Here is a 25,222-nt window from a genome sequence, read left to right as displayed (position 1 = left end):
TAAAATCCAAACAGCCGGTAGGGCCCTCTGAAGGGCACTACGCAGGCAAGATGAAAGATTTCCACCAGGCGACTGCAGCTTCTAGGCAACAGATAAATGTGATTCTTAAAGGAGGACATGGCTCCGCTGAGCAGAGAAGTGACAGTGAATATCAGGGTGAGAGTGCCCCATCCAACATCTTTATATATCTAATAATAATCTGGTTACATGTTAGTCTGCATGGTGCATCAGTGAATGTGACTATCTGATCAATATTTCACAGAAGATACAACCAAACACACTGGCTAGAAGCAACATATGTAAACACAGTGAGTTTATTTGCTTTGTTGTCATAGGTGGCTCCAATGGCCAGTAATGATCATATGCAAAAGGTATATGTGACCAACATATGAAGCTTCCAGTTCGGCATCTGGTAGTACTCATCTCGGGTTTTTTTTTTTTGATTTATTGGTGGGTGGAGATCAAAAATATCAGCTAATGATAGCTAACAGGGTTAGCAAGGTGCATCTATAGTCTCTGTGGGTACGTGCTGATTAGTGCTAAGTAGCAGACTAATAAATTAAAAAATTTTACTCATCTTGGGAAGGCTGCAGTCCATGCAACACTGTCAGACAAATGCATTAAAAATGCTTGAAAAGGCACCAAAACCATAAACGCTGCTGGGAGTTCCAGTTTTTTAAATTAACAGAGGTGAGGCCTAGCAGACAGCTAGCAGGCCTATTGGCAACCACTTGCCACTCAAGGGGCCAGGCCAATAATAATACTAATTAAGGTAAAAAATATTACCCTCCCACATTAGTCATTAAGAGAGACAAAAAATACTGCTTTTTGTACCGGGCTATAAAATGATTTATATTTACTATAAAGGTCTATGGAGAATTGCTTTCAGAGTCAGCTTCAGAGGAACTGCAGTTTTTTGGAACTTCTTCTTGGCTTGTTTTATCAGCCCCTGAGGTTGCCACCATTTTTTCCACTCAGCTAGGGAAAAGCATCTGCTGGCTGTTAAAGGAACTGCAGAGTAGCAAATATTTAAAGAGGCATCCAAAAGATCTTAAAGATGGCTAATATTCTGCTTATTGATATAGCACTGTAGTGCAGTGCTATATGATGAGCACAATATAGTGTTGGAGTTTATATAAAGGGTTTTTTCAGCTGTGCAACCTAAAGTTACAGTCGTATCAGAAACAAAGAAAAATATTGCAAAACATTTTATAACTTTTTAAAATTTGTAAGCTAACAGTAGCCTGGATTGTTGCAGCTGAGTGATGTATAGCATTAGAGGACTAAATGTGAGTCTTTTTGGGCCCTTGTACTTGTTTTGGATTTGGATTTTTTATAAGATAAGACAATTAATTTTTAGGTATAGCTATTTGAAGGATCTACAAAATTATGTGAGAGAATATGAAATAGTATGCAATGCAATTTATCAGCTACACAAATATTTCTTCTGTCATCCAATACCTTATCATGGCAGATGGGTTTGTGTGTCCCAGGGTTCCCGGGGGCTATGTTGTCATGGGGTTTTTTGCACCCTGGTAGGGTGTTCCATGGCAAATTAGTCCTGGGTGAGGAACCAGACAAAGAGCGATTTAGAAAGCCGTGTCAATGACAGACCTAGGGAACAGTTCACCCTGCCCAGGATAGGGTCACCATGGCCCAGGCCTGAGGGTGCCTGAAGGTGAGTGCCTTGTGGCCGGGCCTTAGTCCATGGGGCCCTGCTGGGAACAACCTGAAAAAGGGACATGGGCACACCACCTGCAGGAGGCTGGTTGGGGAACAGGTCCTGACTTTAGAGTTGGATCAGGTGGCAGAGTAGGATGCTGGACAGACCTGAGGCGCCTACACGTATACGACGAGACAACGTAAAGTGACCGAGGCCCCGGTCCATGAGATCTTCAACTCGCACCTCTGGCAGAGCTTCGACAGCATTTGGAGGGATATATGGTCACCTATGGTCACCTATGGTCACAAGCTTCCTTCGAAGAGTGCTAAAATATCGAAGAGTGTCTTTTAAATATGCTCAGAAAAAAAGAGAAGCATACAAGAACCTTAAGATGAAACGGGATCTTTTTTGTTTTCATTCCCACGCTCATGTCACCGTTTCTTCGATTCCCAGACACAGTTTGGCTGTTGAGGCAGCAACCAACGAAGGAGTTTAAAGCTCTGAGCATCAGTGTTTCTGTTTGTTCCCTGAAAGATTCATAAGCGCCACATCCACATGAATCATTCACTAAGGAAATGATTGCCGTAAACATGAAGTGCCATCCCTGCCACTGTGCGCTGAAAAATTCATGCTTTTTAAGTCATAAATTATGACACGCTGCTCTCTCCTCTTGCCGGTGGGGTGGAGGGTGAGGTGGGTGGCTGTGACTCCCTCCTCGTCAACCATCCTCTTCCTGACTGAAATTCTCAGTCTCTCACCGTCTCACAGAAAAGCCAAAATTAAAAGGAGCGAGTGTTGAATGAGATATCCACACTTGAGGATACCACATGGAAAAATCCTCCATACTAGTATTGTGTAGTATGAGCATGTAGTAGTAGCATTTTGTGGAATTTTAGTTTTAACTATAATTTCTACTGATAATAACAAAGAAGAGACTTAGAAAGCTTCTGTTATTTTTATGTTTCCTTTTTAACATGGGTGGCTTTTTGAAAATGCAGTTTACATAAGATTTTGGCTTATTTATATCCTGTTTGCTAATTTCTTTTTCAGTACTTTTCACTGATGTTACCATATTTCTGGGTTTCAGGTATTACCTGGATGCAATGTCCAGATAGAGGTGAATCGATGGCAAAACAAAGAAAAGTTGTAACAAATGCTTGCTGTAACCCACAAGCATGAACTTTTAATAAAAATATTTGTTAACAAACAGAATGAGCATGGAAGTTGACGAAAATTCTGAAAATGTGCCTAATGCACTCTTTAATGTCTAGTATGACAGCTTCACTGTTAAAATGCCTAAGCCCACACATCCGGAAGCATGTTATCTGGCTGATTGTCAGTAACAGTAATGTGATATTGATGCAGCTGGCTGCAGGTTTAATGCAGATGAGTGTCATGTAAAAGTTAGGACCCAAATACAGGAGACTAGAAGCATTAGTTTTAATGTAAGTCCTTAAATAAATCAGAGAGTGACATTGTAAATCCACAAGATGTGAAGGGCAAGGAAAAATGCCAGGCTGCACCTGAGGAACAAATGTGGGAATCATAATTGATGCTGTGACGAAGACTGAGGGTAAAGCTGAGCATACACTGTATGATTTTTGGCTCATTTAGAGAAGATTTTTCAGTCACATGACCATTTTGGGGATCGGCCTGAGTTTCACCTTAATCGTGTATTATGCATCATGTATACATGGGGTAATGAGAAGCGATTAACACCTCATGACCAGCTCCTGATCAGCAATCGTATAGTCACAAGACAATCAAACCTGTTTGAAGTCCTGGTCGCCCCTCGTGAGGGTATCGCACTGTTGAAGTAGTGCCACGAGCCAGTTTAACGCAACTTCTCACACTGCACACGTGCAAACACAGAAATGGAAGTAAAAAAGACAGAGTAGCATGGCGGTGCAGTGTGTGATCTGGACACAAGCGATGGAAGCCCAACTTGTATAACTTTGGCAAGCTCATCCGAGCCTTTTCGATGTGGCCTCACAAAATTATCACGACCGCAACAACCGTGAAAATAGTTGGATGGACATTGCTGCTCAATCACAGCTGCCTGATCAATGTTTTTCATTAGCAATTTAGCAAAGCTGATGGCAGTGGTGTGTCTGTGTCAGTAAAAAACAGAGAGCGAGAGACAGACTTTGTGTTATAAGCTTCATGTTATGGACGCAGAGTGTGAGCACTCAGGTTGCCTCAGAGCATCGGGCTGTATAGTGTGAGACCCGTGATCGTGTGATCGTGACCTACGAACTTCTAACCCCTGCGATTTAGTTGTGCAGTTTGAGCAGGAGCTGAATAACGCGACTAAAAAAATCGCACAGTGTTTGCCCAGCTTAAGACTGGACTATTTATACAAAAGGGAGGAGTAAGGAGTGACCAAAGGGAGATACACAGAGCACTACACGACAAACACAGGAAGCTCATTTTGTACATCTGGATTTAATGTTTTCAGTGGGAGAAACATTTTTCATTCTTCAGTCTCGCCCGGCTGTTGGCTTCTCCAGCCTTATTAACTTTTTCCCTTATTATAAACACTTCTTCTCAAATTAAGTAAGATGGTAGATATGTCAGGGAAGATTGCGGGTAAACAACAAGACAGTATCAGAATGCTTTGAGTTCTGAGTGATGGGAGAAAAGCACTGTTTCTATCAGGATGGAGGTGGGGTGGTATCACCTTTGTGTGCTTCTTGTGCCCAAAGATCTTTTATACGTTCCAGTAATAAGGAGGAGACATGGTGTGTGTCGCTGGTACAAAGTAGTGATTTGATTCTGGATGAAGTTTGTGCTGGTGTCCCTGTCATGTGGTTGTAGTTATTTGACAGTTGCCACAGTTGGTTTCTCACAGTTGTTTTCTTTACAGCTCTGTAAGATCATGTCCAAGTTTTGTGCTGCAGTGTCTGTGTGAAAACCACCTAGTGTTAGATGTGTTCATTTCTCCAAGCCAACCTCGGAAACGATACTTGCTTCCTAAGAAGGCAATGAGTCATGAAATATTTTACAAGCCCCTGGTTTAGGTACTTAAAACAATATTTGATTAGCTGTTTCATTTTGATCACCACAAAGAGCACCTTTTTTTTTTATCAGCGCATACAGAGAATGTGGCTCCTTTATGAACTTCTGGCTACTCCAGCCATGTGTCTTTCTATGCTAATATTTGATTGTTATTTCACTGGATTGCAGCTAGTTTATGTGACGGTTACAGACTTTGCATAAAATAACAGATACGTGATGAGGAGGTGGGCATTTTATCAGTGTCCAATATAACCATGTAGCCCTTGGCCCATCAATTCACTGCAGAAAGTCGTATAAACTGGTTTGCTGGATCGTAAACAGACTGTGAAAGCAGTGAAAACAGTCACACTAACAGTGCAATGCCTTGTAAAAAATTTGACAAAACTATAAATGATAATTTTTTTATTATTTTTAAACAAATATTGTCAAACACTGGACATCATAGACCAAATATTCAATCTAATAAAAAATATAACGTTGTTAGACTGGTTTCACCACACAAGCCCACAAGGGGCTTCTGGACATTCTAGTCAAAATATTTCTATAGGAGGCAGGAACCTCGGGGCAAATGTCTGCAGCAAATCTGCACTGCTATCAAACTCGATTCCAATGCAACATGTTTCATCAGTTTTCTACAAAGTGGTGCAAGGAGAAAAAAATTAATCTCAAGCTAAAAGTTGCAAGACTCTGGCAAGCAAATAAGCAAAATCGAAACAGTGGCAAAGTCAAAAAACCAACATAAGGAGCAAAACTAAAGTAGGAGGGAAAAAATAACACTTTAAACAAAGTCAAATATCTATCAGTGGATAGATGGAAATCTAGATAGAAATCAGGTGAGCATAAGTGTTTCCAGTCAGACATAAAGGAAGTAAAACCCAAAACAAGATACAAGATGTAAAACAACTTTTGAAATAAAACAGGAAGCAACTAAAATTCACATCTTAAACCCAGAGACAAGAAGACACACTCAATATAACACAGGCGCAGAGGAAACACTGGGGAGAATAGAAAAACAAAATCAGAACCACAACCAAAAATCAATATAACAAAACCCTAGAATTACATTGTTTTAATTCATTAGAGAAACATTTGTTGCACATTAAGAAAGCATACCAGGGACTTCAGCCACATCACGTCAGGTACTTGGCACCCTACACTCCCTACAGGTTTGGAAATGTCATGTCACTGACCAATCTTAGTAGCCCAAATAGGTCTAGGGAGGAGGTCAGGACATGATTCACTCTTCATATTCCCCATGCTTTCATGTAGTATTTCATGTAGCCAAGTATTGTATGTCAGTACCTGTTTTCAAGACAGTTAAAAGGAAGTTGCTCCAACTCCAAAAGCATTCAGGGAATGAAACATGTGGCTTGACTTCAGATTAAAATTTCCTCTCTAATGAGCATCAAATGATGCCGTGATAAATTAACACAATGTAAAAGATTTGATAAGTACCTTTTTTTTGAGTTCAGTGCTTTGCTTCATTATCATGATATAACTTGCTATGTGTAAATATAGTAGTTTAGCAGTTTTTTTTTATCTTATTATACTGAATGCAGTATCTAATTACAGTAGATGTGTAATTGGGGTATGACTGAGTTTGTTTAGCATTTGTACATTTGATGTATTGCTTTTTTTTTTTCATAGTATTAGTTCCCCACAAAATAAACTGCAAAACGTTGTAAATAAGGCGAGAACGAACAAAACAAGGTAAGGGTTCTAATTAATGCCTGACAGAAATACATACCTTTATGTAAAGATTTAAACATATACCAGTCTTATTTTCTTTATTTCAGTTTTAGGATATTAAAAGTGCCATAAGCTTAATTGCAGATTAAACCTGCAGCGTGCATGTGACTGATTAGATTTAGCTGATATTGAGACAATCATGTTAGATCTCCTCCTCCAAATAGTTGCTCAGTCACACTTATCAGTGTTCAGGAGAGTGATCACTGGAAATTTAGCATCTTAAAATTGAGGATCATCATGCACCTTGTTATCAGTGCGGGCCCTTGGTTTCAGTTCATTATTTTAAAATGTGTGTGTGTGTGTGTGTGTGTGTTCCTCCCTCTCTTTTTTCCGCTCTCACTGCCAGATCCTGATTTTTTTTTTCTTTTCCTGGGGAGTGTGTGGTCCTATCTGTGTGAGCATGTTCCCGTCTTTGTGTGTGTTCCTCTCGCTCTCTCTCTCTGTATATTCGGCCCTCACCTCGAGGCGAGTCGATCCTCTTACAGTAATACCATTGCCTAATCTCAGAGGCGTATCAGAGGGAGCTCAGAGCGCTCTGCACTAATAGGTTCACACAAATGGGATCTAGTCAAAAACCTCCCAATCCTCCTGCCACTGTAAATATGGAGAGCATTATCTGCGTCCGCCTGGAGGCCTCTGATGTGGAACTGATGCAGATTTGACAGAGAGACTGAGAGATAGCGGCCAAAAAAAGATGATTTAACATGCTGTTGACGTAGTTACAGCGGTAATTTGATTGGTTGTAGAGATGAATTGAATCAAATTTCAACTTTTAAAAGTCTGGTGCAGCCTGGTCATTCATACAGGATTGTTCTCTCAACTTATTTGATACCTTTGAAGGCCAAAGCAAAGCCTTAATGTTGGAGTTGCTCTTTTTAAAAACTTTATTTAAAGTTTGGTTGGACAGATTGTTTCTTTGAAAATATATACCAGGCATACAGCTGTAATAGTGCTTTTAATGCACTTTATAGTCTGCATTTATCATATCGTGGTAATAAAAGAATATGCACATAATGCAGCATTACAGTCACGATTAACCTCATTCCACAGTGTGTTTACAGCAAAACATTTTCTGTATTCCTTGCTGTAAAATCAGTTACACATTTTGTTATGAATTTCACTTATTTTTCCCTTGAATAAATGTAGGTTTCAGGCCAGTCAGTTGACTGTACTGATGATACAAGCATAGCATATCTGCTGTCATAAATTTGTCAGTCTACTTCCCCTACAATTTTTAGTTTTGGTTTTGTTTTTTTAGTGACTGGCGCCTTCCTGAGGTGAGCTGTATTTATGACTCTGGAAATATTCAGTATGCATATTTTTTGACATTACAAGCTTTAATTTTAAGGTAATTATTTTAATTTTAATTTAAGTTTTCTAATCACAACATACTAAAGTTTTGCAGTCAATCATGTCTTACAGTGTACTGCAGCCGAAAACATCAGGCAGACACTTAAAACCCAAAGGAACACAGACAATTGCAGTTTTGCTTAAAAATTGCTGAAAATAAAAGTGTATACATTAAAACATTTTGGAATATGTGTCATAGATAAAAGATAAAGGAGGAAATCTTTTATAATGAACAGAAACAGAACCATTAAAAAAGTGTTTTTGTTTTTTTACCATAGACTGGAATGCAAAGGAGGCAAGAATCCTGTAACAACAACAACAACAACAACAACAACAATGGTAATAATATTAACAGGTAGATAAATAAAATGAGTAAAGTCAACTCTAGTTTGAAAGACATTAGCAGAATAAATAAATGAAGAAAACAATCAGAAAACGTCTATGCAGCAGTACAGCATTGAAGTTTTGTAAGTCTTATAAATAGTTTGTGTCCCCAGAAAACATCAGTTTTTATGTTTGTCACTATTGCAATTCTCATTTCAATTAAGATAAAAAAAAACAAAAAAAACAATAAACAACAAAAAATATATATATTTGAAGGTTGAACCTCTAATGGAGAAGTGATTGTGACTGGAAAATGTTGTGAAAGAATAATTTAATAACGTTATTGTCGTAGTTAAACATATACCAAACATGTCAAAGCTTGCAACGTTAAACTACTACTAAAAAATCTTTAAACCTCTCAATCACAAAAAGATGCAGTAATATATGTGAAAATATTAATAATGCTGGCTGTTCTCACTGGTGGCGCTGATTCTTCACTGAAGTGAGAATTATAATGAAAGCAAAGCTGAGAGAGACAAATGCAGTCATGCAGTGACATCAAGAGGGTGCAAACAGTACTGCTCTATTTAAACGCAGGGTGCTGCTTATTTCAGTGGTTGCACTCAGGTCAAAACACAAACATGCATTTATAAACCTTAAACACTGCTTTGTCAAAAGAAATATATGTACAAATCAATGAAATATGAACCAAATAATGTAAGATACCAAAAACGCATATCTCACTTATAACTAGAGATGGCACGATACCACTTTTTTATGTCCGATACCGATATCATAAATTTGGATATCTGCCGATACCGATATGAATCCGATATAGTGTTTTTTAATCAACAAAACTGTTTTTTTTTTTAATATCTTGCTGCATTTTGTATAAGTTCATACTCAAGTTTAAAACAACAACTACACTAAAGCTATTCTGTTATACCTGTATGCAAAAAAAAATATTTCATAGTTCAGCAATACTGATCAATCTAATAAACTTAAACCTACACCATCCTCCCTATTCTGGTATTTTAAAGAGTACTTAGCGTAAATATTAAGCAACCTAACTAATAGGGTTCCAACTCCCAGCAACAACAAAAATAAAAAAATAAAAAAATAGGGAACCACCCCTCACGCGCCACCTCATGATGCTTAATCGATGTAATCAACCTTAATTTGATGCAGTGTGAAAAAAAAGCACAGAAATCAATTATTTTTCAAGAAATATTAAATAGATTCAACATCTTTCTTCAACAAAATTGCAGACTGCACAGATGGTACCTTCCCAAAGGAAAAGGTACTACAGCTTACTAGGGTATATTAGACTTAATAGTTACTATATACAGTAATTGACTTCTATTCATTTTACATCAAATTAAAACTTTGGGTGTCAGATAATTATTTATTAAAAGCTAGACATTTGAAATGAGAATAAGAAAGAAAAGTATGTCTTTGTGCCCCCTTTTCCCTGTTAATGCCCTATCGGCCCCCCTGGCTAAACTTTGCTAGATCCGCCCCTGCACAGTTACCAGCGTCAGCTACGTAGAAAAGGATCCTGGAGTAGAAAGTAATATTAAATACATTCTAACAACAGCTGATCAAGCTTAAACGTGCTGCTGTTGTTCAGCCGCTGGTTTCCTCTTTCTGGTGCAAAGTGGGCCAAAAACAAACAAGAGAGACAGACTCGTGACAGAAAAGCCGATCAGCTGAGCATTAAGCAGTTTCATGATTGAAGTAGCAGCAAGAAGAGGCAGTCGCTCCATATATCGCTTGTTAAGCTTAACGCAGGAATGCTTTACAAACATTCAGAGATGGACTTACACACTTGCTTTACTTCTCTCGGGGATAACTTTGTCGGAGATGAAATGCCGGGTTGCTAGCGAAGCTCCAAATGCTATCCAGACCGCCACAGGTCCCGCATGCCACAGCCGCTCTATCACGTGATGCATACTGCTCCGACGTGCTAACGTTCTGAGGTGAGTTACGGCGTGTTGCAAGTTTTGTGAGGTGCTTTTGTGATATTTAATGGATCAGATTACATTTTTTATTTTTCTCCGATATCCGATCCAGTAATTTAGGTCAGTATCGGACCGATACCAATACGTAATATCGGATCGGTCCATCTCTACTTATAACTGCAGATATCGGTGACAGTGTCTTCCATGACGGCTATGACAAAGACCTTTATTTCTTCCAATAGTTAGAATTAGTTAGAATGCTATTTAAAATGAAAACTCAGTCATACATGTGATTGGTGATGGTGATGTACCCTACTGCTTGCCCTGTGACAGCCTTGCAGCTCTGAATGGACTGATGGATGAAATTCACATATTTAGGGAGTTTGTTATTCCTGTGTTTACATTTCAGTTTGACCAGAAATTTTCAGACCTCTTTCATTTTAGGGCACCATCATATTTGGAACTTAAATAAAGGAAATGCATATATAAAAGTGATTAGAAGTGTCATTTCAATTGAGTCCAACCAAGATGTATACAAATGCCCTTTCCCTTTCTTACAGTAAACTTTAATCAGTGTAAAATTTTTAATTAGAGACGGAGAGCTGTGGAGCAGGGGGGCTAGCACTAGAAAATCACGTTTCTATGTTATCATATTTTACAGTTTACATCCAATTTATAAACTTCAAGATGACATAAGTGAGTGTGTTTAACAAAAACTTAATTAGTCCAAAATAAGAAACTAATCTTTACAATCTCATCTAATGACTGCTGTCTTCTTGAGCTCAACTACAGATAATCCATAACCAACAAAAAATCCTGCATAGAGCGGCTGAGTGAATGTTGCCTGCACTCTGTGGAGGAGAGTCATGTCGTCAGAAACACTGTAGAAGGACAGAGTACCTGCACTGTGGTCCAGATACACTCCAATAGTGGAGGACTGACATGTGGAGATGTGAGTCCTGATGTTGTCATGTCTAAATTCAAATTTATCTCCTATACTATATAGCGCCCAAGATGTGTTATCATTCCCAAATCCATAAACTGGTAGTCTGTTTGTGTTTGTGACTGCTACTGCAACAGTCCCAGACCACGTCACCTCCCAGTAACACCGGCCAGTCAAACTCTCTTTACTTAGGACACAAAAATGAGACATTTTTCTTCTTTCTGGAGAGCCTAATTGTGCTAACATGACCACTTTCATACAAACATTTTGTGTTTGTGTAGTACTTGCTTTTTTCTTGCTAGCAGATATTAAAATCTTGCTTTCTGTGTTTGGAACCAGTGTGATATGTTGTGAATATTTTAAGAATTCCTCTCTAGTTGTGTGTTCTCTTTGTGACTGATCACACTCACTCACTGTTGCTGATAGCTTGGTCCATTGTCCTTTGAGTATGTCCTGCATCTTTTCCCTGATTTTTGACAGAGAAGCTGTCACATCATCAAAGTTACACAGAGGGTGAATACTGATGCTGGGTGGCTTCTCACTGAAAGTCAAGCTTGGCTGTGAGGGATACTTTTGTAGAAAGGTGATGTAATCCTGCATGTGACAGAGTTGTTCCAACTCAGATTTCTTCTGTTGCAGATCAACAGTCTCCTGCTTCAACTTCTCTTGAATCTCTGTAAGTCGACTCACCTCCTTTTTTTGCTTAGATCTGATCTGCTGCTTTACATCAGACCTTATTTTTTCTAGGAGGCAGATAAGCTCTGTGAAGATCATCTCACTGTCCCTTACAGCTTTATCTGCAGATTGACTTATGGCCTTCATTTTCTGCTGAAGAACCCGCATGTGTTTATCTTGGTCCTTAATTCTCCGCTGGATTTTCTCCTGACACACCTCGAGCTCTCTCTGCTTCTCACTCATTTCTTTTGCAGCTGAAACTGTGTCGTGTCCTCTATGTTCATCCATGGAGCACAGATAACAGATACACTGCTGATCAGTGCGGCAGAAAATCTTCATAGCTTCATTGTGATGAGAGCAGATATTGTCCTGAAGCTTCTGGGAGGGGTCCACCAGCTTGTGTTTCCTAAAGGCGGGGGATTCATAGTGAGGCTGGAGGTGCTGCTCACAGTAAGAGACCAGACACTGCAGACAGGACTTGACAGCTTTCAGCTTTCTCTCAGTGCAGACATCACAGCTCACATCTTCAGGTCCAGCATAGCGGTGAGTAGCAGGAGCAGTTTGTCCAGTCTTCTTCAGGTCCTCCACTAATTCTGCCAACATGGTGTTTTTCCCCAGAGCAGTCCTCGGTGCAAATGTCTGTCTGCACTGAGGACAGCTGTGGATGTTCTTCCGATCCTCTTCATCCCAGTGGATTTGAATACAGTTCATACAGTAGTTGTGTCCACAGGGAATAGTTACCGGATCCTTCAGGAGATCCAAACAGATCGAACAGCAGAGTTTGTCCTGGTTTATCTGGGCTCCTCGCTGCGTCATTTCACCTCTGAGAATGTGATTGTGAAATAGTTTCACTTTCGTCTTACCAGAAAAATAGGGCTGAGCTGCAGTTATTTCATTTCAGCTTCTAACACGCACTGACTGGCATGTCAGAGCACAGCATGCCGGTTACACTCATCTGTAAACTTGCAGATCTGTGAACAGGGCAGGAACAGAAAACACCTGAAATGAATGGGACTGACTTTTCTATATAACAGGAATGAGGGGGGAGGGGCTAATTCCTTCCTCATCAAACAAAGATCAAAGTTTGTCAAGAGTGTGTGTTTGAGAGTAAGAGCACAATAAGCTTAGCAACTTAGCTTCTCTGTGACTAAACTGCACCAATTTCATTGTATTATGAGTTAAAGAGGATTAAAGATTAGTCTTATGACTGAACAGATGCCACTTCCAAACTTATAGAACTAGCAGTTATTGTGTGGGTGAGGCACAATTCATTATTTTCACTTAAAATCAGCTATCTGCGATTTTGTTCACCAACACAATTGATTCATTCATTTATGCATCCATTCATTTTCAAAATATTAACATTTTACTTCATCTTTTAAATGTTATATCTTCTTCAAAGTGGCCTTTAAAAGTATAAGTTATATTAGATGTAGTTTTGATTTGTTTATAGAAGACTGGTTTTGAACTTTCTATTCACAGCAAAGATGTCAAGACTGTTGTCTCTTTCTCTGATTTTAGTGATCTCCTGAATTCATGAATTTTGTCATTTAACATCAATCTCAGGACCATTATAAGGCTTTTAACATTTCACCTTCAAATGTCAGATAAAAGGTCATAGTTCATGCTGAGTCAGGTGCATCATAACACTCATAACTCATACAGTAAATCCAAACTCTAGTAAACAATGAGATTTGAGGAATTCAATGAATCAAATTTACTGATGGACTTTACAGCCTCTACCTGAATGACACAACCTTCCATACATGTAAGTCAGTCTTCACTATCTAAAGTCTGAAAGCAAACACTGAGCTAGAACTAGATGGCTCTGCAGTCCCATTGTCAATCACGTCCTTTATTTCAGCATTAAGATACTTTCTTCTCTCTAGATGAACCTGATAAAACATCTAATTGTCGAGGAATCCTCCACGTCTGTGTCATGTTGGATGTTTATTCATTTAATGTACATATTTAATGCCTTTAACTACTTAAATCAGCTTCAAAGTTAATCAGGCCTTACCGATGCACATTTGCTCTCCTGCTGTTTTTAATTCACAGTTTTTACCCTTTCGAAACACTTTAATGAACATCAACAGGAACACAAACAGAAAAAAAAGATTATATGCATTCAAATAGTACAAATTTTATTTATGTTAAAGAAAACCAAATCCCTAGTCAGGTTTCCCACAGCAACAATAACTGTGCACTGTATATTATTTACATCAGCAGTATTTTCACAAACAAATAACTTTAAAACCTAAAGTTACATTAAATTGAGCAAACCTAATTTACTCAATCTTAATGTTTTAGTACAGGTGTACCCCATGTTTTTGCAAAATGAGAACCCAATGTGGAAGAAAAGGCTGAAAAGAACAAAAAGAATAAGTATTTCCAGCACTCAGATGATGTGAATTACTAAGAAGATAAAAAGGCCCAAAAGTTATAGGCTAACAAGGAAAAGCACCAGTGCAAATCAATCAATAAGAGCCAGGCAGACAATAATAATAGAGGGAAATTGTCCCCGAGTAGACAAATCAGAAATCCACAGGCAAGGTTTATGAAATATGAAGTAATTAGAACGGAGGAAAGAAACACAAATCAGCAAAGCAAAAGCAAAAGCAGAAAAAGAAGCACTGGAGAGAAGGGTAAGCATGAACACAAACAAATATTAGTTTACAAATGAGGAAACAAAACCCTGATTCACAGATATTAAGTAAACTCCAACACCCTAACAGATACAGTACCAATCATTGGTTTGGTCAAGTTTAATTATAATAATAATACATAAAACAAGCTTCTGCAAATTTGTTCTAAACAAGTAAATTTCCTAACAGAACATCAGTGGTGGTAGAGAGATAGTTTAAAGGGAAATTTCTAATCATCTTGATCACTCATAAAGGTTCATTTGTGGTTTAATTTTCCTCTTAGTGGACTTTTGATTTATCCCAAACGTAACATATTTGGTAGTAGGGATACTTTTCTGCACAGTATGGCATAAAAAGCTCCACATGTTGTTCGTTAGTAATGGGGTCATTTTTATACTCCTGGTATAAAACATGGAAAATAACTGAAAAAGAAAATTAAATAGTGTTCCCCACTATGACTGTATTCAACCTTTGACTGGTTCTGCAGCTATATATGTGGACAATAGCTGTGATAAATTATGTCAACACTAAGACATGTTCAAATAACATTTGAATGGCAACCAGCTGCTGACAGTATTATGGTGTAAAGCTTTTATTCTATCCTGGTAAAATCTACAAGAAACGACTGATTACAGTAGGTACATCGTAAAATAACACTACACAGAGTGACACAGTTACTCTTTCTCCTGCCCATCTATTTGAGTTCACACAATTTCAGAGAATTACCACAACCATAAACACTGAGTCCAGCATAGAGCGGCTGACTGAATGTGGTCTGGACTCTGTGGAGGAGAGTCATGGTGTTAGAGATCCAGTAGAAAGACAGAACACCTGCACTGTGATCCAGGTACACTCCAATTCTAGCAGACCGAGGACCCGAGATGGTGTTGCTCATGCTGTTGTGAATAAATTCAACTGAATTTTCTAAAGCCCAAGATCTGTCATTGCATCCAAATTCACTTTCATCTCCTTTTCTGCTAATGTCCTTGTATGTGACTGCAACTGTAGCACTAGCTGGTCCCATCTCCACCTCCCAGTAGCAACGTCCAGTCAGGCTCTCTCTGCTCAGAACCTGCTGTCTTTGAGTGAATCTGTCTGGATGATCAGGATACAGCTGTTTTTTTATCGTCAATCTAGCTACTCTGTTGCCTTCAGATAATATCAGCTGTGGGTGTGCAGTGTTTAGATCCAGTGTGATTTGACGTGAATACTGCAAGAAGTCAGCTCTGGTCTTGGGTTCTGGCTCCGGTAGGAGTAAAAACTCCGCACTGGTCACTTTAAGTGAGATCTTGGTCCACTCAAGTTTAATAGTATTCTCGAGTTTCTTTCTGACCTCTGATACAGCTGCTGTTACTTCATCAAAGTAACACGGTGAGTGAATATTGATACTGGGCGAGTTTGTGGATTCACTTAGAGACGACAGAAGAGGGTAACTGTGTAGGAAGTGGATGTGATCTTGTGTGCATGACAGCTGTTCCAGCTCTGTCCCTTTCCTCTTCAGTTCAGCGAGCTCCTGCTGCAGCTTCTCCTGTAGCTCCCCGACTCTGTTCAACTCATTTTTCTGCTTAGATCTGATCTGCTGCTTCAGATTGGAGCTTCTTTTTTTGATGAGTGAAACAAGATCCTCGAAGACCTTCTCATTGTCTCTCACAGCTTTATCAGCAGACTGATTGATCGCCTCCACCTCCTGCTGAAGCACCTTCACGTCTTTCTCCTTTTCTTTAATTCTCTGCTGGATGTTTTGCTGACTCACCTCGAGCTCTCTCTGTTTCTCTTTCCTTTCTGTTGAAGCTGGGACTGTGTCGTGGCCTTTATGTTCAACCTTGGAGCACAGACAACAGATACACTGCTGATCAGTGCGGCAGAAAATCTTCATAGCTTCACTGTGATGAGAGCAGACATGGTCATCAAGCTTCTGGGAGGGGTCCACCAGCTTGTGTTTTTCAAAGGCAGGGGATTCATAGTGAGGCTGGAGGTGCTGCTCACAGTAAGAGACCCGACACTGCACACAGGACTTGACAGCTTTCAGCTTTGTGTCAGTGCAGAAATCACAGCTCACATCTTCAAGTTCAGAATAAGCGCTGACTGAAGTCTTCTTTAGGTCCTCCACTGACTCTCCCAACATGGTGTTTTTCCCTAGAGCAGATCTCGGTGCAAAGGTCTGTCTCCACTGAGGACAGCTGTGGGTTTCCTTCTGATCCTCTTTATCCCAGTGGATTTGAATACAGTTCATACAGTAGCTGTGTCCACAGGGAATAGTCACCGGATCCTTCGGGAGATCCAAACAGATCGAACAGCAGAGTTTGTCCTGTTTCACTGGGTTCCTCCCTGCGCCATTTCACCGGTCAGAGACTATGATTGTGAAATAGTTTCACTTTTGTCATACAAAGAAACAAAACTGACTCTCATTCCTTCTGTTCACATGCACTGAATGGGGTTTACGTGCACACCATGCTGGTCACACCCATCTGTAAACTTGTAGATCTAAGTATAGGAACAGGAAACATGTGGACCGAGTGGGAGTGTTTGTTTGGAAAGCAGGAAGCTTATTTCTCTGTGTTACAAAGATCAGTGTCCGTCTGAACTGAAACATCTGATCTGAGTGAAAGTGTGTGAAAGAAACAGATTAAAGACTCATGGACCATAACTTATTGCTTATTCAAGATTAACCTTCAACCTTGTTATTATTCGCACTTAAAAGCGATCATGCATGAATCTCTTCTTATTTCTCAAATCGGTTCATGTATTTTATCCAAAAATCTTTGTACAATATTCCAAAATAACAAAGCTAAAGGATTTTTAATTAAGCTCTACGTTAAAATGTTTTAAAGCAGGAATAAAAAGTGACTTTCCCGTTTACTTGTGTAAAATTTTAAAGACAAATATATGAATACAAATGTAAATAACCACCAAAAGATTTCATGAAGGTGAAACTGAGGACATTTCCCTCCTTAAATAATATCCTTTTCAAAAAATGATTGCATTGAATAAAAGCATGTAACTATAGAGGTAATGAGTAATGGTAAGTATGTAAGTGTATGTATGGATGCTTGTAAAGGTTTGTGCAATATGTTGTAAAAAGAGGCATGTAACAAAAACATGTTGGCAACCGCCTCCCAGAGAGAGTGTGTGTGACAGATGATATACTCCCGTCACTCCCACCTTACAGGTGCAGCTGGATACTTTAACAATCTAACCCAAAACACAAAGGTGACAATAGCAGTGCTACAAGGCCATCACACTCCCACCAATAAAAATATGGCTTAGCTAGCCATCTACAAAGCTGGTTTAAACTTTTGAACTTCCTTCATCTCAGCCCCATTTCTTCCTATAGAGGCATATGGAAGCAGAAAGAAGTTAACATTTTACCAAAAAATTGAAAAGAATAGTACCGAGACACAGCCCTCGATAGTGCATCAGCCAAAACATTGTGTGCACCTTTATATATTGAACATCGAGATCATATGACTGAAGAAGGAGGCACCATCTCATAAAACGTTGGTTGGGATTCTGAAGAGAGGGAGGGAATGTGAGGGGAGTGTGACCTGTGTAAACTACAACCTGCACCTACAGCTTGATGCATGCTCAATCACCCCAGTAAGAAAATCCCAAAAAGTTGATTCTGTTCATCTGGACATAGCTTTGTCAGTGGCAGAAGTGCACCTACATACACTTCAAAATGTTGTAGAGTCCACATTAAAGGCGATGCTCAGACTGGACAGACCTGCCCTTGCAAAAGAGAGAGAATACAATAACCTCAGTTTTATCTGAATTTAGCAGCAAGAATATACAGGTCATCAAGATCTTTATGACATTCCTGCAGTTTGACTAAGCTGGGGATCCTTGTTTAGCAGTGAAAATGTATATTATCCCTTCAAATGATACTGCCTAAGGAAAGCATGTATGATGTAAACAGAACCTGTTCTGGCACTAAATCCTGTGGAACTGCATATTTAACAGTGTGTGAAGAAGACGCTGTTAAGCACACACGCAGGCTGTATCCCAATTCAGGGTCTGCAGCCTTAAAGTACGCAGCCTTAACGGTCCACAAGGGCCGCGTACTCAAAGACCGCTAAGGCCGGAAGTGCGAGGCTTGTGAAATGGGACGGTCTAGCCTCCGTCGCGCTGCCCAGGTTGCCGAGCAACCATGATACTAACAGCTGGAAACGTTTCATACAGCTTTGTTTGACAGAAATGAAGGAGAACATAATTTGTTCATTTGTTTGTTTGTTTCTACATGAGCTTTGATCATTCTCTAAGATTAAGCTCAGCTAATGAACGGCGTATATTTAAAGTAAAGGCTTTAAAACCAAGTTAGTACAAACGTCACTAATGTCACATAACTTTGCCGACATGTGGCCAACAGTAATGTTTTAATGTTCTGCGTTATTAAACATTTGCACATAAATAAGTGACATAATATTCAGTACATACTTAAAGTTTTCTCTTCGGGAGCCCCTCATCCGCAGTTTTTTTTCGGCAAAATTATCCACACCCACCGCCGCGCTATGCATTCTGGGATATGTTGGGCCACGATGAAGTCTACACCGCCACGTCCTTAAAATTCAGGGAAAAGGAGGACGCATTTGAGGGCCGCATTTCGAGCAGCCTTCGAATTGGGACAGCCAAGTCATGGTTTAATTACGGCCTTTTAAAGGCCTGTGGCACGTTGCCCATTAACAGAGAGATTATTGCTTCTCAAACATGACTAATTAGTGGTAGGATTTCTTTGAGCACTTTTGAAGGAATGGGTTCTAACAGACGTGTTGACTGTCTGCGGGAAGTAATGGTTGAATTTCACTCAGAAAGCTCTGTCAGAGAGACACTAAATAAATAGCAGTGGTATTGAAGTTTGCTGTATGTAATGATAGATTTGTGAGATGATTATTATTTGATTTGTGAATAAATTCATTAAGTCATTACTAGTTAAGGTTAAAGGAAGACTCAGCTCAACAGAGCTCGGACTAAGAAGATTGCTTATACATTATCTCTCTTGTAAGAAAGCACTTCTGCCAGGAAGACACCTTCATTAGAACAAAGTTGAAGTACTGGCAGGAATCTGTTTTTGACCAGTTTGGGAGGGTGAGAGACTGCAGAAAAGAGGAGCATAGAGAAAACAAGAGGTAGGCAATACTCAAATTAAAATTTAAATAAAGACACATTTCAGATTGCTAAGTGTGCCCTTGGCTTTTATTAACAACCACATGATAAAACACCATCATACATCAAAGACCATACTGCTGCTTTTACCTAACAGCAGTCCTGATCGACTGTTCCATTCATTCAGGAATAAAAAGACATCATCTGTGGACAGTAACACTAGCATGAAAAAGATACAGTAACAGTCAGAACAGGAACTATCATCAGTCTTGGCTCCTCAATATTCTAAACCTGATTAGAGGACTGGAAAAAAAACCTTTTCTTTGGGTTGATTGTAAACAAAATGAAACAAACATACACATACACACACACACATACCCACTCACACTAAGATAATTCTCCTGTTTGAACCTAAAGAACATGTAAGTTAACTTGGAATAATTTGTAAAAACAGAAAGCAACGTACAAACTAGTAAAAGTTAATCAAATGAAGATAAACCGACCAACCCTTGCTCTATTTCTGAAGTAAGCTCTGAAGATTGTTGGAGGAGGAAAGTGTGGTTTGTTTTTTTTTATGTAAGGCACTGAACAAAACAAGGATCCAACTTGGAAAGAGGTATTTAAAAGATTTCAAGCATGAACTACCTTAATTTAGTGATTACTCTTAAGTATACCTGGTTTGATGCTGCAGAGGAGAAAAGATCACCATTCACATCTCACTGTTAAATTAAGACACACTTTATAACATCTGACCACCCTGCATTGCCTAGCATAGTAACGTCCCACTATTATGTAGAATAAAATATTAAAAAGATGATATCTTGACTTGTTTAACTTTAGCCCACTAGCTTAATGTGAAGGGAAATCTTTGGAGGTCAACGGATGGAAATCAAACTAACCGATGCTTTAGCCTGACTTAATGCAGTACAGATTAAATATTATTCTTATACTTTTAACGAAAACACTAATATGTCAAGTGTGCTGTAGACACAAGGCTAAAACTCAAAATCAAAATTATTATATTAGTGTTACAGTACAGAAAGACTTAGCAGGGATAAACTGACTAAAAATAAAACTCTTTTAAAATCCTGAGTTAAATAACATTGTCAGTCACACAGATGCTGCGTGACCTCAGACCTCATAATGACGGTCGTTTTCGGTGAGCTTTTTTCGCTTTAGTATTTCAACAAAGTTTGTGCATAGAGGTGCATCTGGAGGCGGGGAGTCTAGGTCACAGACAGGAGCGAAAAACTATTTAGAAGAGTTTCATTTAAGAAACTTCAGGAGAGCTCATTTCCTTTTATTCCCTTCTGGCATGCTCAGAATACCTTATAGGGAAAATGTTCTTAAACTGCAATAGAATAACTAAGTGCTCTTTGCACTCCCAAATATTTACAGCTCCCCCTACTGCAGTTTTGCTCCGTCTCAGACTCAGACCCGCCCCTTCAGATGTTTTCGGCCTCTCTCCGGGGAATCTCCCTGATGCTCTCTTGAGGTCCACCATGTGCCCGTGGGCGCCGTCGAAAGCTCTGCCCAGATGCAATAAGGTCAGCGTAGCCTTGGGCGTGAGAGAAGGCGTATGCAGATCGCCGGGAACGCCGGCCTCGCTGGAAGGGCGCTGGCTTTTTCTTATCGTCGTCTTCCTTCAGCTCCATCTCGTATTTCTTTCTGTTTCTCTGGACCTAAAGGATGATTGGAAATAAGCCGGTAATATATGAAGCAGAAGGGTCCATGGAAATACAGTAGAAAGTTATAATGGAAAGAAGAAATCAATTTTACTTCAAAAGATGGTCAGAATACAGCCTTAAAAGCAACTTGTAATTACAAAAGAGCGCTTGCATATTCTGCAATACAGCCGGCACCCTAATGATGCTGTGTAATTGTAATGTAAGAATGGTGGGTTAGGATAATCTATACTACAGTCCTGCCATCAATGTTAGGAAATAAAGTTGTGGCCAGAATTAGTAAGTGATAATCATACATTTAAAGCAATGCATGAAAGAAACAAAACAAAAAAAACCCCCATAAAGCTATGTTGTTTTATGTTTATTAATATATTTATGTATGTCAAGCATCTTATTGCCCATCACCCAGGACGCCCCCACCTTCCCTGAGAGGGTTCAGGCCGATGGGTCAGAAAATGACCAGCAGGCTTGTTGCTGCACTGGCAGAGGTCTCACCTTGTCTCCTACAGAGGGCCAGATGGTTTTAGAGAGAAACTGGATGCAGATGACAGGCAGAAGGCTGATGCCCACAGTAAGGATGATTGTTAACCACAGGTACGGCTGACGTAAAGCATTTGATGCTACCCCTACAAACACAACATATAAATACACACACACACGTTAACAGAGAAATGAAGAATGAGGGGCTTATGTGGGGACCTTCAATACTTGGACATGGTTCTCATTGGGTAAAATTATTAGTAGAAGGCTATTGCATTCATGCTAATGAAAATAAAAAGCCTTTTGTCAAAGCCTGACTTACTGACAACTTGTAGAGGATTTAGCAGTTAAAGAGACTTAACTTTTCTTGACAAACAGCTGTAAGGTGTGTCTACACTGAAAGCTACAAATGAATGATGAAGTTGCCTTAATGCAATTATTGTTTAATATATCAACAAGTAATTTGTCAGTGATATTGCAGCTTCAGCTGGCCAGAGATCCTCTAGGAGCGATTTAATCTGAAGCAGGCTTTAAATTGGAGGCCAACAAACACAGGAATTTTAGAATACGTCATCAACCCTTATTGGCTTTTTGAATAACAGTCAGACAAACCGCTCAACTAACCTGTGAAGGTGAAAACTGAGGGGAAGATGACATGGATCCCAGCACTGTGGATGTCAAACATGACCCCAAAGTAGATGGCTATGCTGCCCAGAACTGCAAAGCAGTTGACAAAAGTCCAGTAGGAGGTATCCAAGGAGATCTGACAAGACAGGAAGGAGAAAAGACAGACAGGATATTTTACATAAAAGCCATTACAAATATCAATATTCTTGAGTAGCTCCATATTTTGACAACATCAATACTTCAAATAAGTCACAAAATCCGAATTATAATTCCTAAAAGCAAAAACTGAAAATTTATGCACTGCACATGCTCAGAAATGTGTAACCAACCTGCAGATTCACGATAAAAATCAAGGACGAGGCAGCAACGACAGCAAAGGACTGATAGTCTGAGGGGGCTTCTCCGTCTTGCCCCATGGTTTGCAGGAAGGCTCCATAAGGTATGAAGAAGATGATGAGTGAGACGAAGATGCCGTGGAACAAGCTGATGAAAAAGTTTTTGTAGTTAAACAACGTCCCCTGCTGACCGGGAATGTAGAGTTTGGGGAATTTTAAACTCAGTCTGTCGTTGACATCCTACAACAGAGAAAGAAAGAGAAGGTTTCAAGAAATTTTAAGATTAAGAAAAAAATATCTACTGAAGAATGACTCAACTAAACTTTAACTCTGTCTTTGTGCCATGAAATTATGAGAAAATTATGAAGCAAAAAAAAAAAAGCTATTCATAATTAGTTTTTACATTCATGCAGGATACAATAGCCCTCTTTTCTTTGGTCTACAACAAATTCAGCTTTTACCTGGTCAAGAAGTCCAACAAGTAGAACAGGCAAGCTGCTGTAAGCCAGATTGTAGAGTGTGATAAACCAGTCTTCAAAGGTGATCTGCGGGAAGGAAAAAACAATCATTTATCGTCTCTGTTGCTGTTCAGTATTATCTGTCACTGAGTGTGTACTTTAGAAGTAAAGCACCACAAATCTGCACTTCTCACTGCACAACCTAATCCAAAGCAATCATGCTATTTAGTGGGCTGAGGAATTGAAGATGTAGGAGAGACATCTGCAGTATCATAATCTTGTTCTTGCCTCTTGTGCGACTGGAGCATTCAGATGTATGCACCGTTAAAAGTATTCTTTTAGGTGTTGCTCAGTAAAAACCTTTGAAGGTTAACATTACGACCCCTTAGGCAAAAGGACCAAGGTACAAATTTAGACATTAAACCGAGAAGTTGATGTTGACTAATGGAAATTAGGTTGTGTGTGTGAAAGGCGTTTTCTGTGGATGTCTTCCAGCAGGAGAACATTTACTCTTTGCCATGTTTGAACATGGATTAAAAATTCTACAGAAATGAGCTTCAGTGTTTTGTGTGGGAGCTACTCACTACGTTTGCAATTTCCACAGGGTTAAAGTACATGTTATAATGGGCAAACTCCATGAAAAGTTAGTCTAATGATGGCTATGATACTACAAACATTCCCTTCTTTTCAGAATAAAATCAAAAGGGATGACTTTCACAGTGCTGCTGACCTGTGAGGAGTATCCGTTGAAAAAGGAGTACCAGAAGTGGACCAGAGTGAAGGCAAAGTTCTTGAAGAAGAAGAAACGCAGGAACTTGCACATTCGGATGTAAGACCAACGCCCGTGCACCAGCAGGAGGCGCTGCAGGTAACGGAACTGAGCAAAGGCGTAGTCGCTGGACATGACGGCCTGCATCCCCTCCTGACCGCTGATACCGACACCGATGTCTGCAGCTGGAGGGAGAGCGGACGGGGCGAAATCTTAGAGCAGATTGGTAGAATCTTACACACTTGGCGTGAGCACAGTTAGCTTGTGTCCTTACTTTTGATCATATTGACGTCGTTGGCTCCGTCTCCGATGGACAGTGTCACAGCCTTCTTGTACTTCTTCACCAAACTCACCACATTAGCCTTTTGTTTCGGTGTTACACGGCAGCAGATGACCGCCTCGCATTCACAAGCCATATCCACAAAGTCAATCTACCAGTAGAGAGAAACATTTCACTGGATTTAATATCATGAAGACAAAAATTCTTCTTACTCACAATAATCAAAGCTATTTGTTAAACCTGTCTCATCTCTTTCTCCCAATCATCCATCGGCTGTCCGTCCTGAGGGTTGCTTGGAGGTTGACGCCTCTTTAGACGCAGACGACGCAGACGACGGCGTTTCTTCTTCTTTTCATACAGAATTTCATTCTGAAAAGAATAAAGAGAGTAGATTAGTATGTAAACCATGCAGGGAAACCGTATTAAAGGCAATATATTACATTTATCTTTAGACTATAACATTGGCTAGGCTTTTTAGTACTACCAATTCATCTTTTATAGTAGCTTTAATTTAGTTTTGGTTTTTGAAGAAAGCTCACCAGCCATCCTCCAGTGATGATGAGAGCATTTTTGTTTGATCCGGGAAAGAAAGGCTCAGCCGTTTTCTTTTTGCCTCGACGGTAAGCTTGAGGGTCATCCCTTCTGCTGGCCTGACGTCTGGTTAGCTTCTCACTGTAGACACACAATACAGGTGATAACAGTGCTCAATTGCAACACAGTTGGGACCATAAATAGTATAAAAGATGGTTGGAACACTTTAAATATGAATGGAAACAGAATGCAATGGTTTCATTTCACTGTTTTCTGATGTTTTGATGGCGATGTGTCCCATCATCAAGTTATTTTCTTTTTAACATGTAACTTGATGATGGAACACATCATCATCAAGTTACATGTTAAAAAGAAAATTTTACATCTGTGATGGGGACCGGGTAGTGGTCCCCATCTTTAAGAAGGGGGACCGGAGGGTGTGTTCCAACTACAGGGGGATCACACTCCTCAGCCTCCCTGGGAAAGTCTATGCCAGGGTGCTGGAAAGGAGAGTTCGTCCGCTAGTCGAACCTCACCTCACCTATGGCCACGAGCTGTGGGTAGTGACCGAAAGAACGAGATCGCGGATACAAGCGGCAGAAATGAGCTTCCTCCGAAGGGTGGCTGGC

The 25,222-nt window shown here is 39.7% G+C and overlaps 3 protein-coding genes across 3 annotated transcripts in view; all 3 read right to left on the bottom strand.

Moving 5' to 3' along the window:
* Positions 1-10,206: 10,206 nt before the first annotated feature.
* Positions 10,207-12,503, bottom strand: LOC102204063 (tripartite motif-containing protein 16-like). Its single transcript, XM_013908884.1, has one exon. It carries the CDS (start codon positions 12,497-12,499, stop codon positions 10,820-10,822), a length of 1,680 nt encoding a protein of 559 aa, XP_013764338.1. The 5' UTR covers positions 12,500-12,503; the 3' UTR covers positions 10,207-10,819.
* A 1,875-nt stretch (positions 12,504-14,378) lies between these two features.
* LOC102203788 (tripartite motif-containing protein 16-like) lies at positions 14,379-16,666 on the bottom strand (the record flags this gene model as incomplete). The annotated part of the gene is made up of 1 exon (XM_013908892.1): positions 14,379-16,666. A coding segment is annotated over one exon (1,644 nt), but the record flags the coding sequence as incomplete, so codon positions are not given.
* Positions 16,667-19,500: 2,834 nt separating this feature from the next.
* atp8b1 (ATPase phospholipid transporting 8B1) overlaps positions 19,501-25,222 on the bottom strand; it is a 36,144-nt gene continuing 30,422 nt past the window's right edge. Inside the window, exons 18-26 of the mRNA XM_005725648.2 lie at positions 24,602-24,734; positions 24,303-24,431; positions 24,057-24,213; positions 23,744-23,967; positions 23,017-23,100; positions 22,550-22,795; positions 22,218-22,356; positions 21,609-21,739; positions 19,501-21,110 (exon numbers count right to left, since the gene is read on the bottom strand). Of these exons, the coding sequence (XP_005725705.1) occupies positions 20,874-21,110; positions 21,609-21,739; positions 22,218-22,356; positions 22,550-22,795; positions 23,017-23,100; positions 23,744-23,967; positions 24,057-24,213; positions 24,303-24,431; positions 24,602-24,734 (1,480 nt within the window). The 3' untranslated portion in view covers positions 19,501-20,873. The remainder of the gene's footprint in view (positions 21,111-21,608; positions 21,740-22,217; positions 22,357-22,549; positions 22,796-23,016; positions 23,101-23,743; positions 23,968-24,056; positions 24,214-24,302; positions 24,432-24,601; positions 24,735-25,222) is intronic.

This window comes from Pundamilia nyererei, unplaced genomic scaffold (assembly GCF_000239375.1).
Source record: "Pundamilia nyererei isolate P.nyererei 1_Seehausen unplaced genomic scaffold, PunNye1.0 scaffold00016, whole genome shotgun sequence".
Lineage (NCBI taxonomy): Eukaryota > Metazoa > Chordata > Actinopteri > Cichliformes > Cichlidae > Pundamilia > Pundamilia nyererei.
Note: the sequence above shows the minus strand (reverse complement) of the source record. Positions and strands in the feature narration are given on the sequence as shown.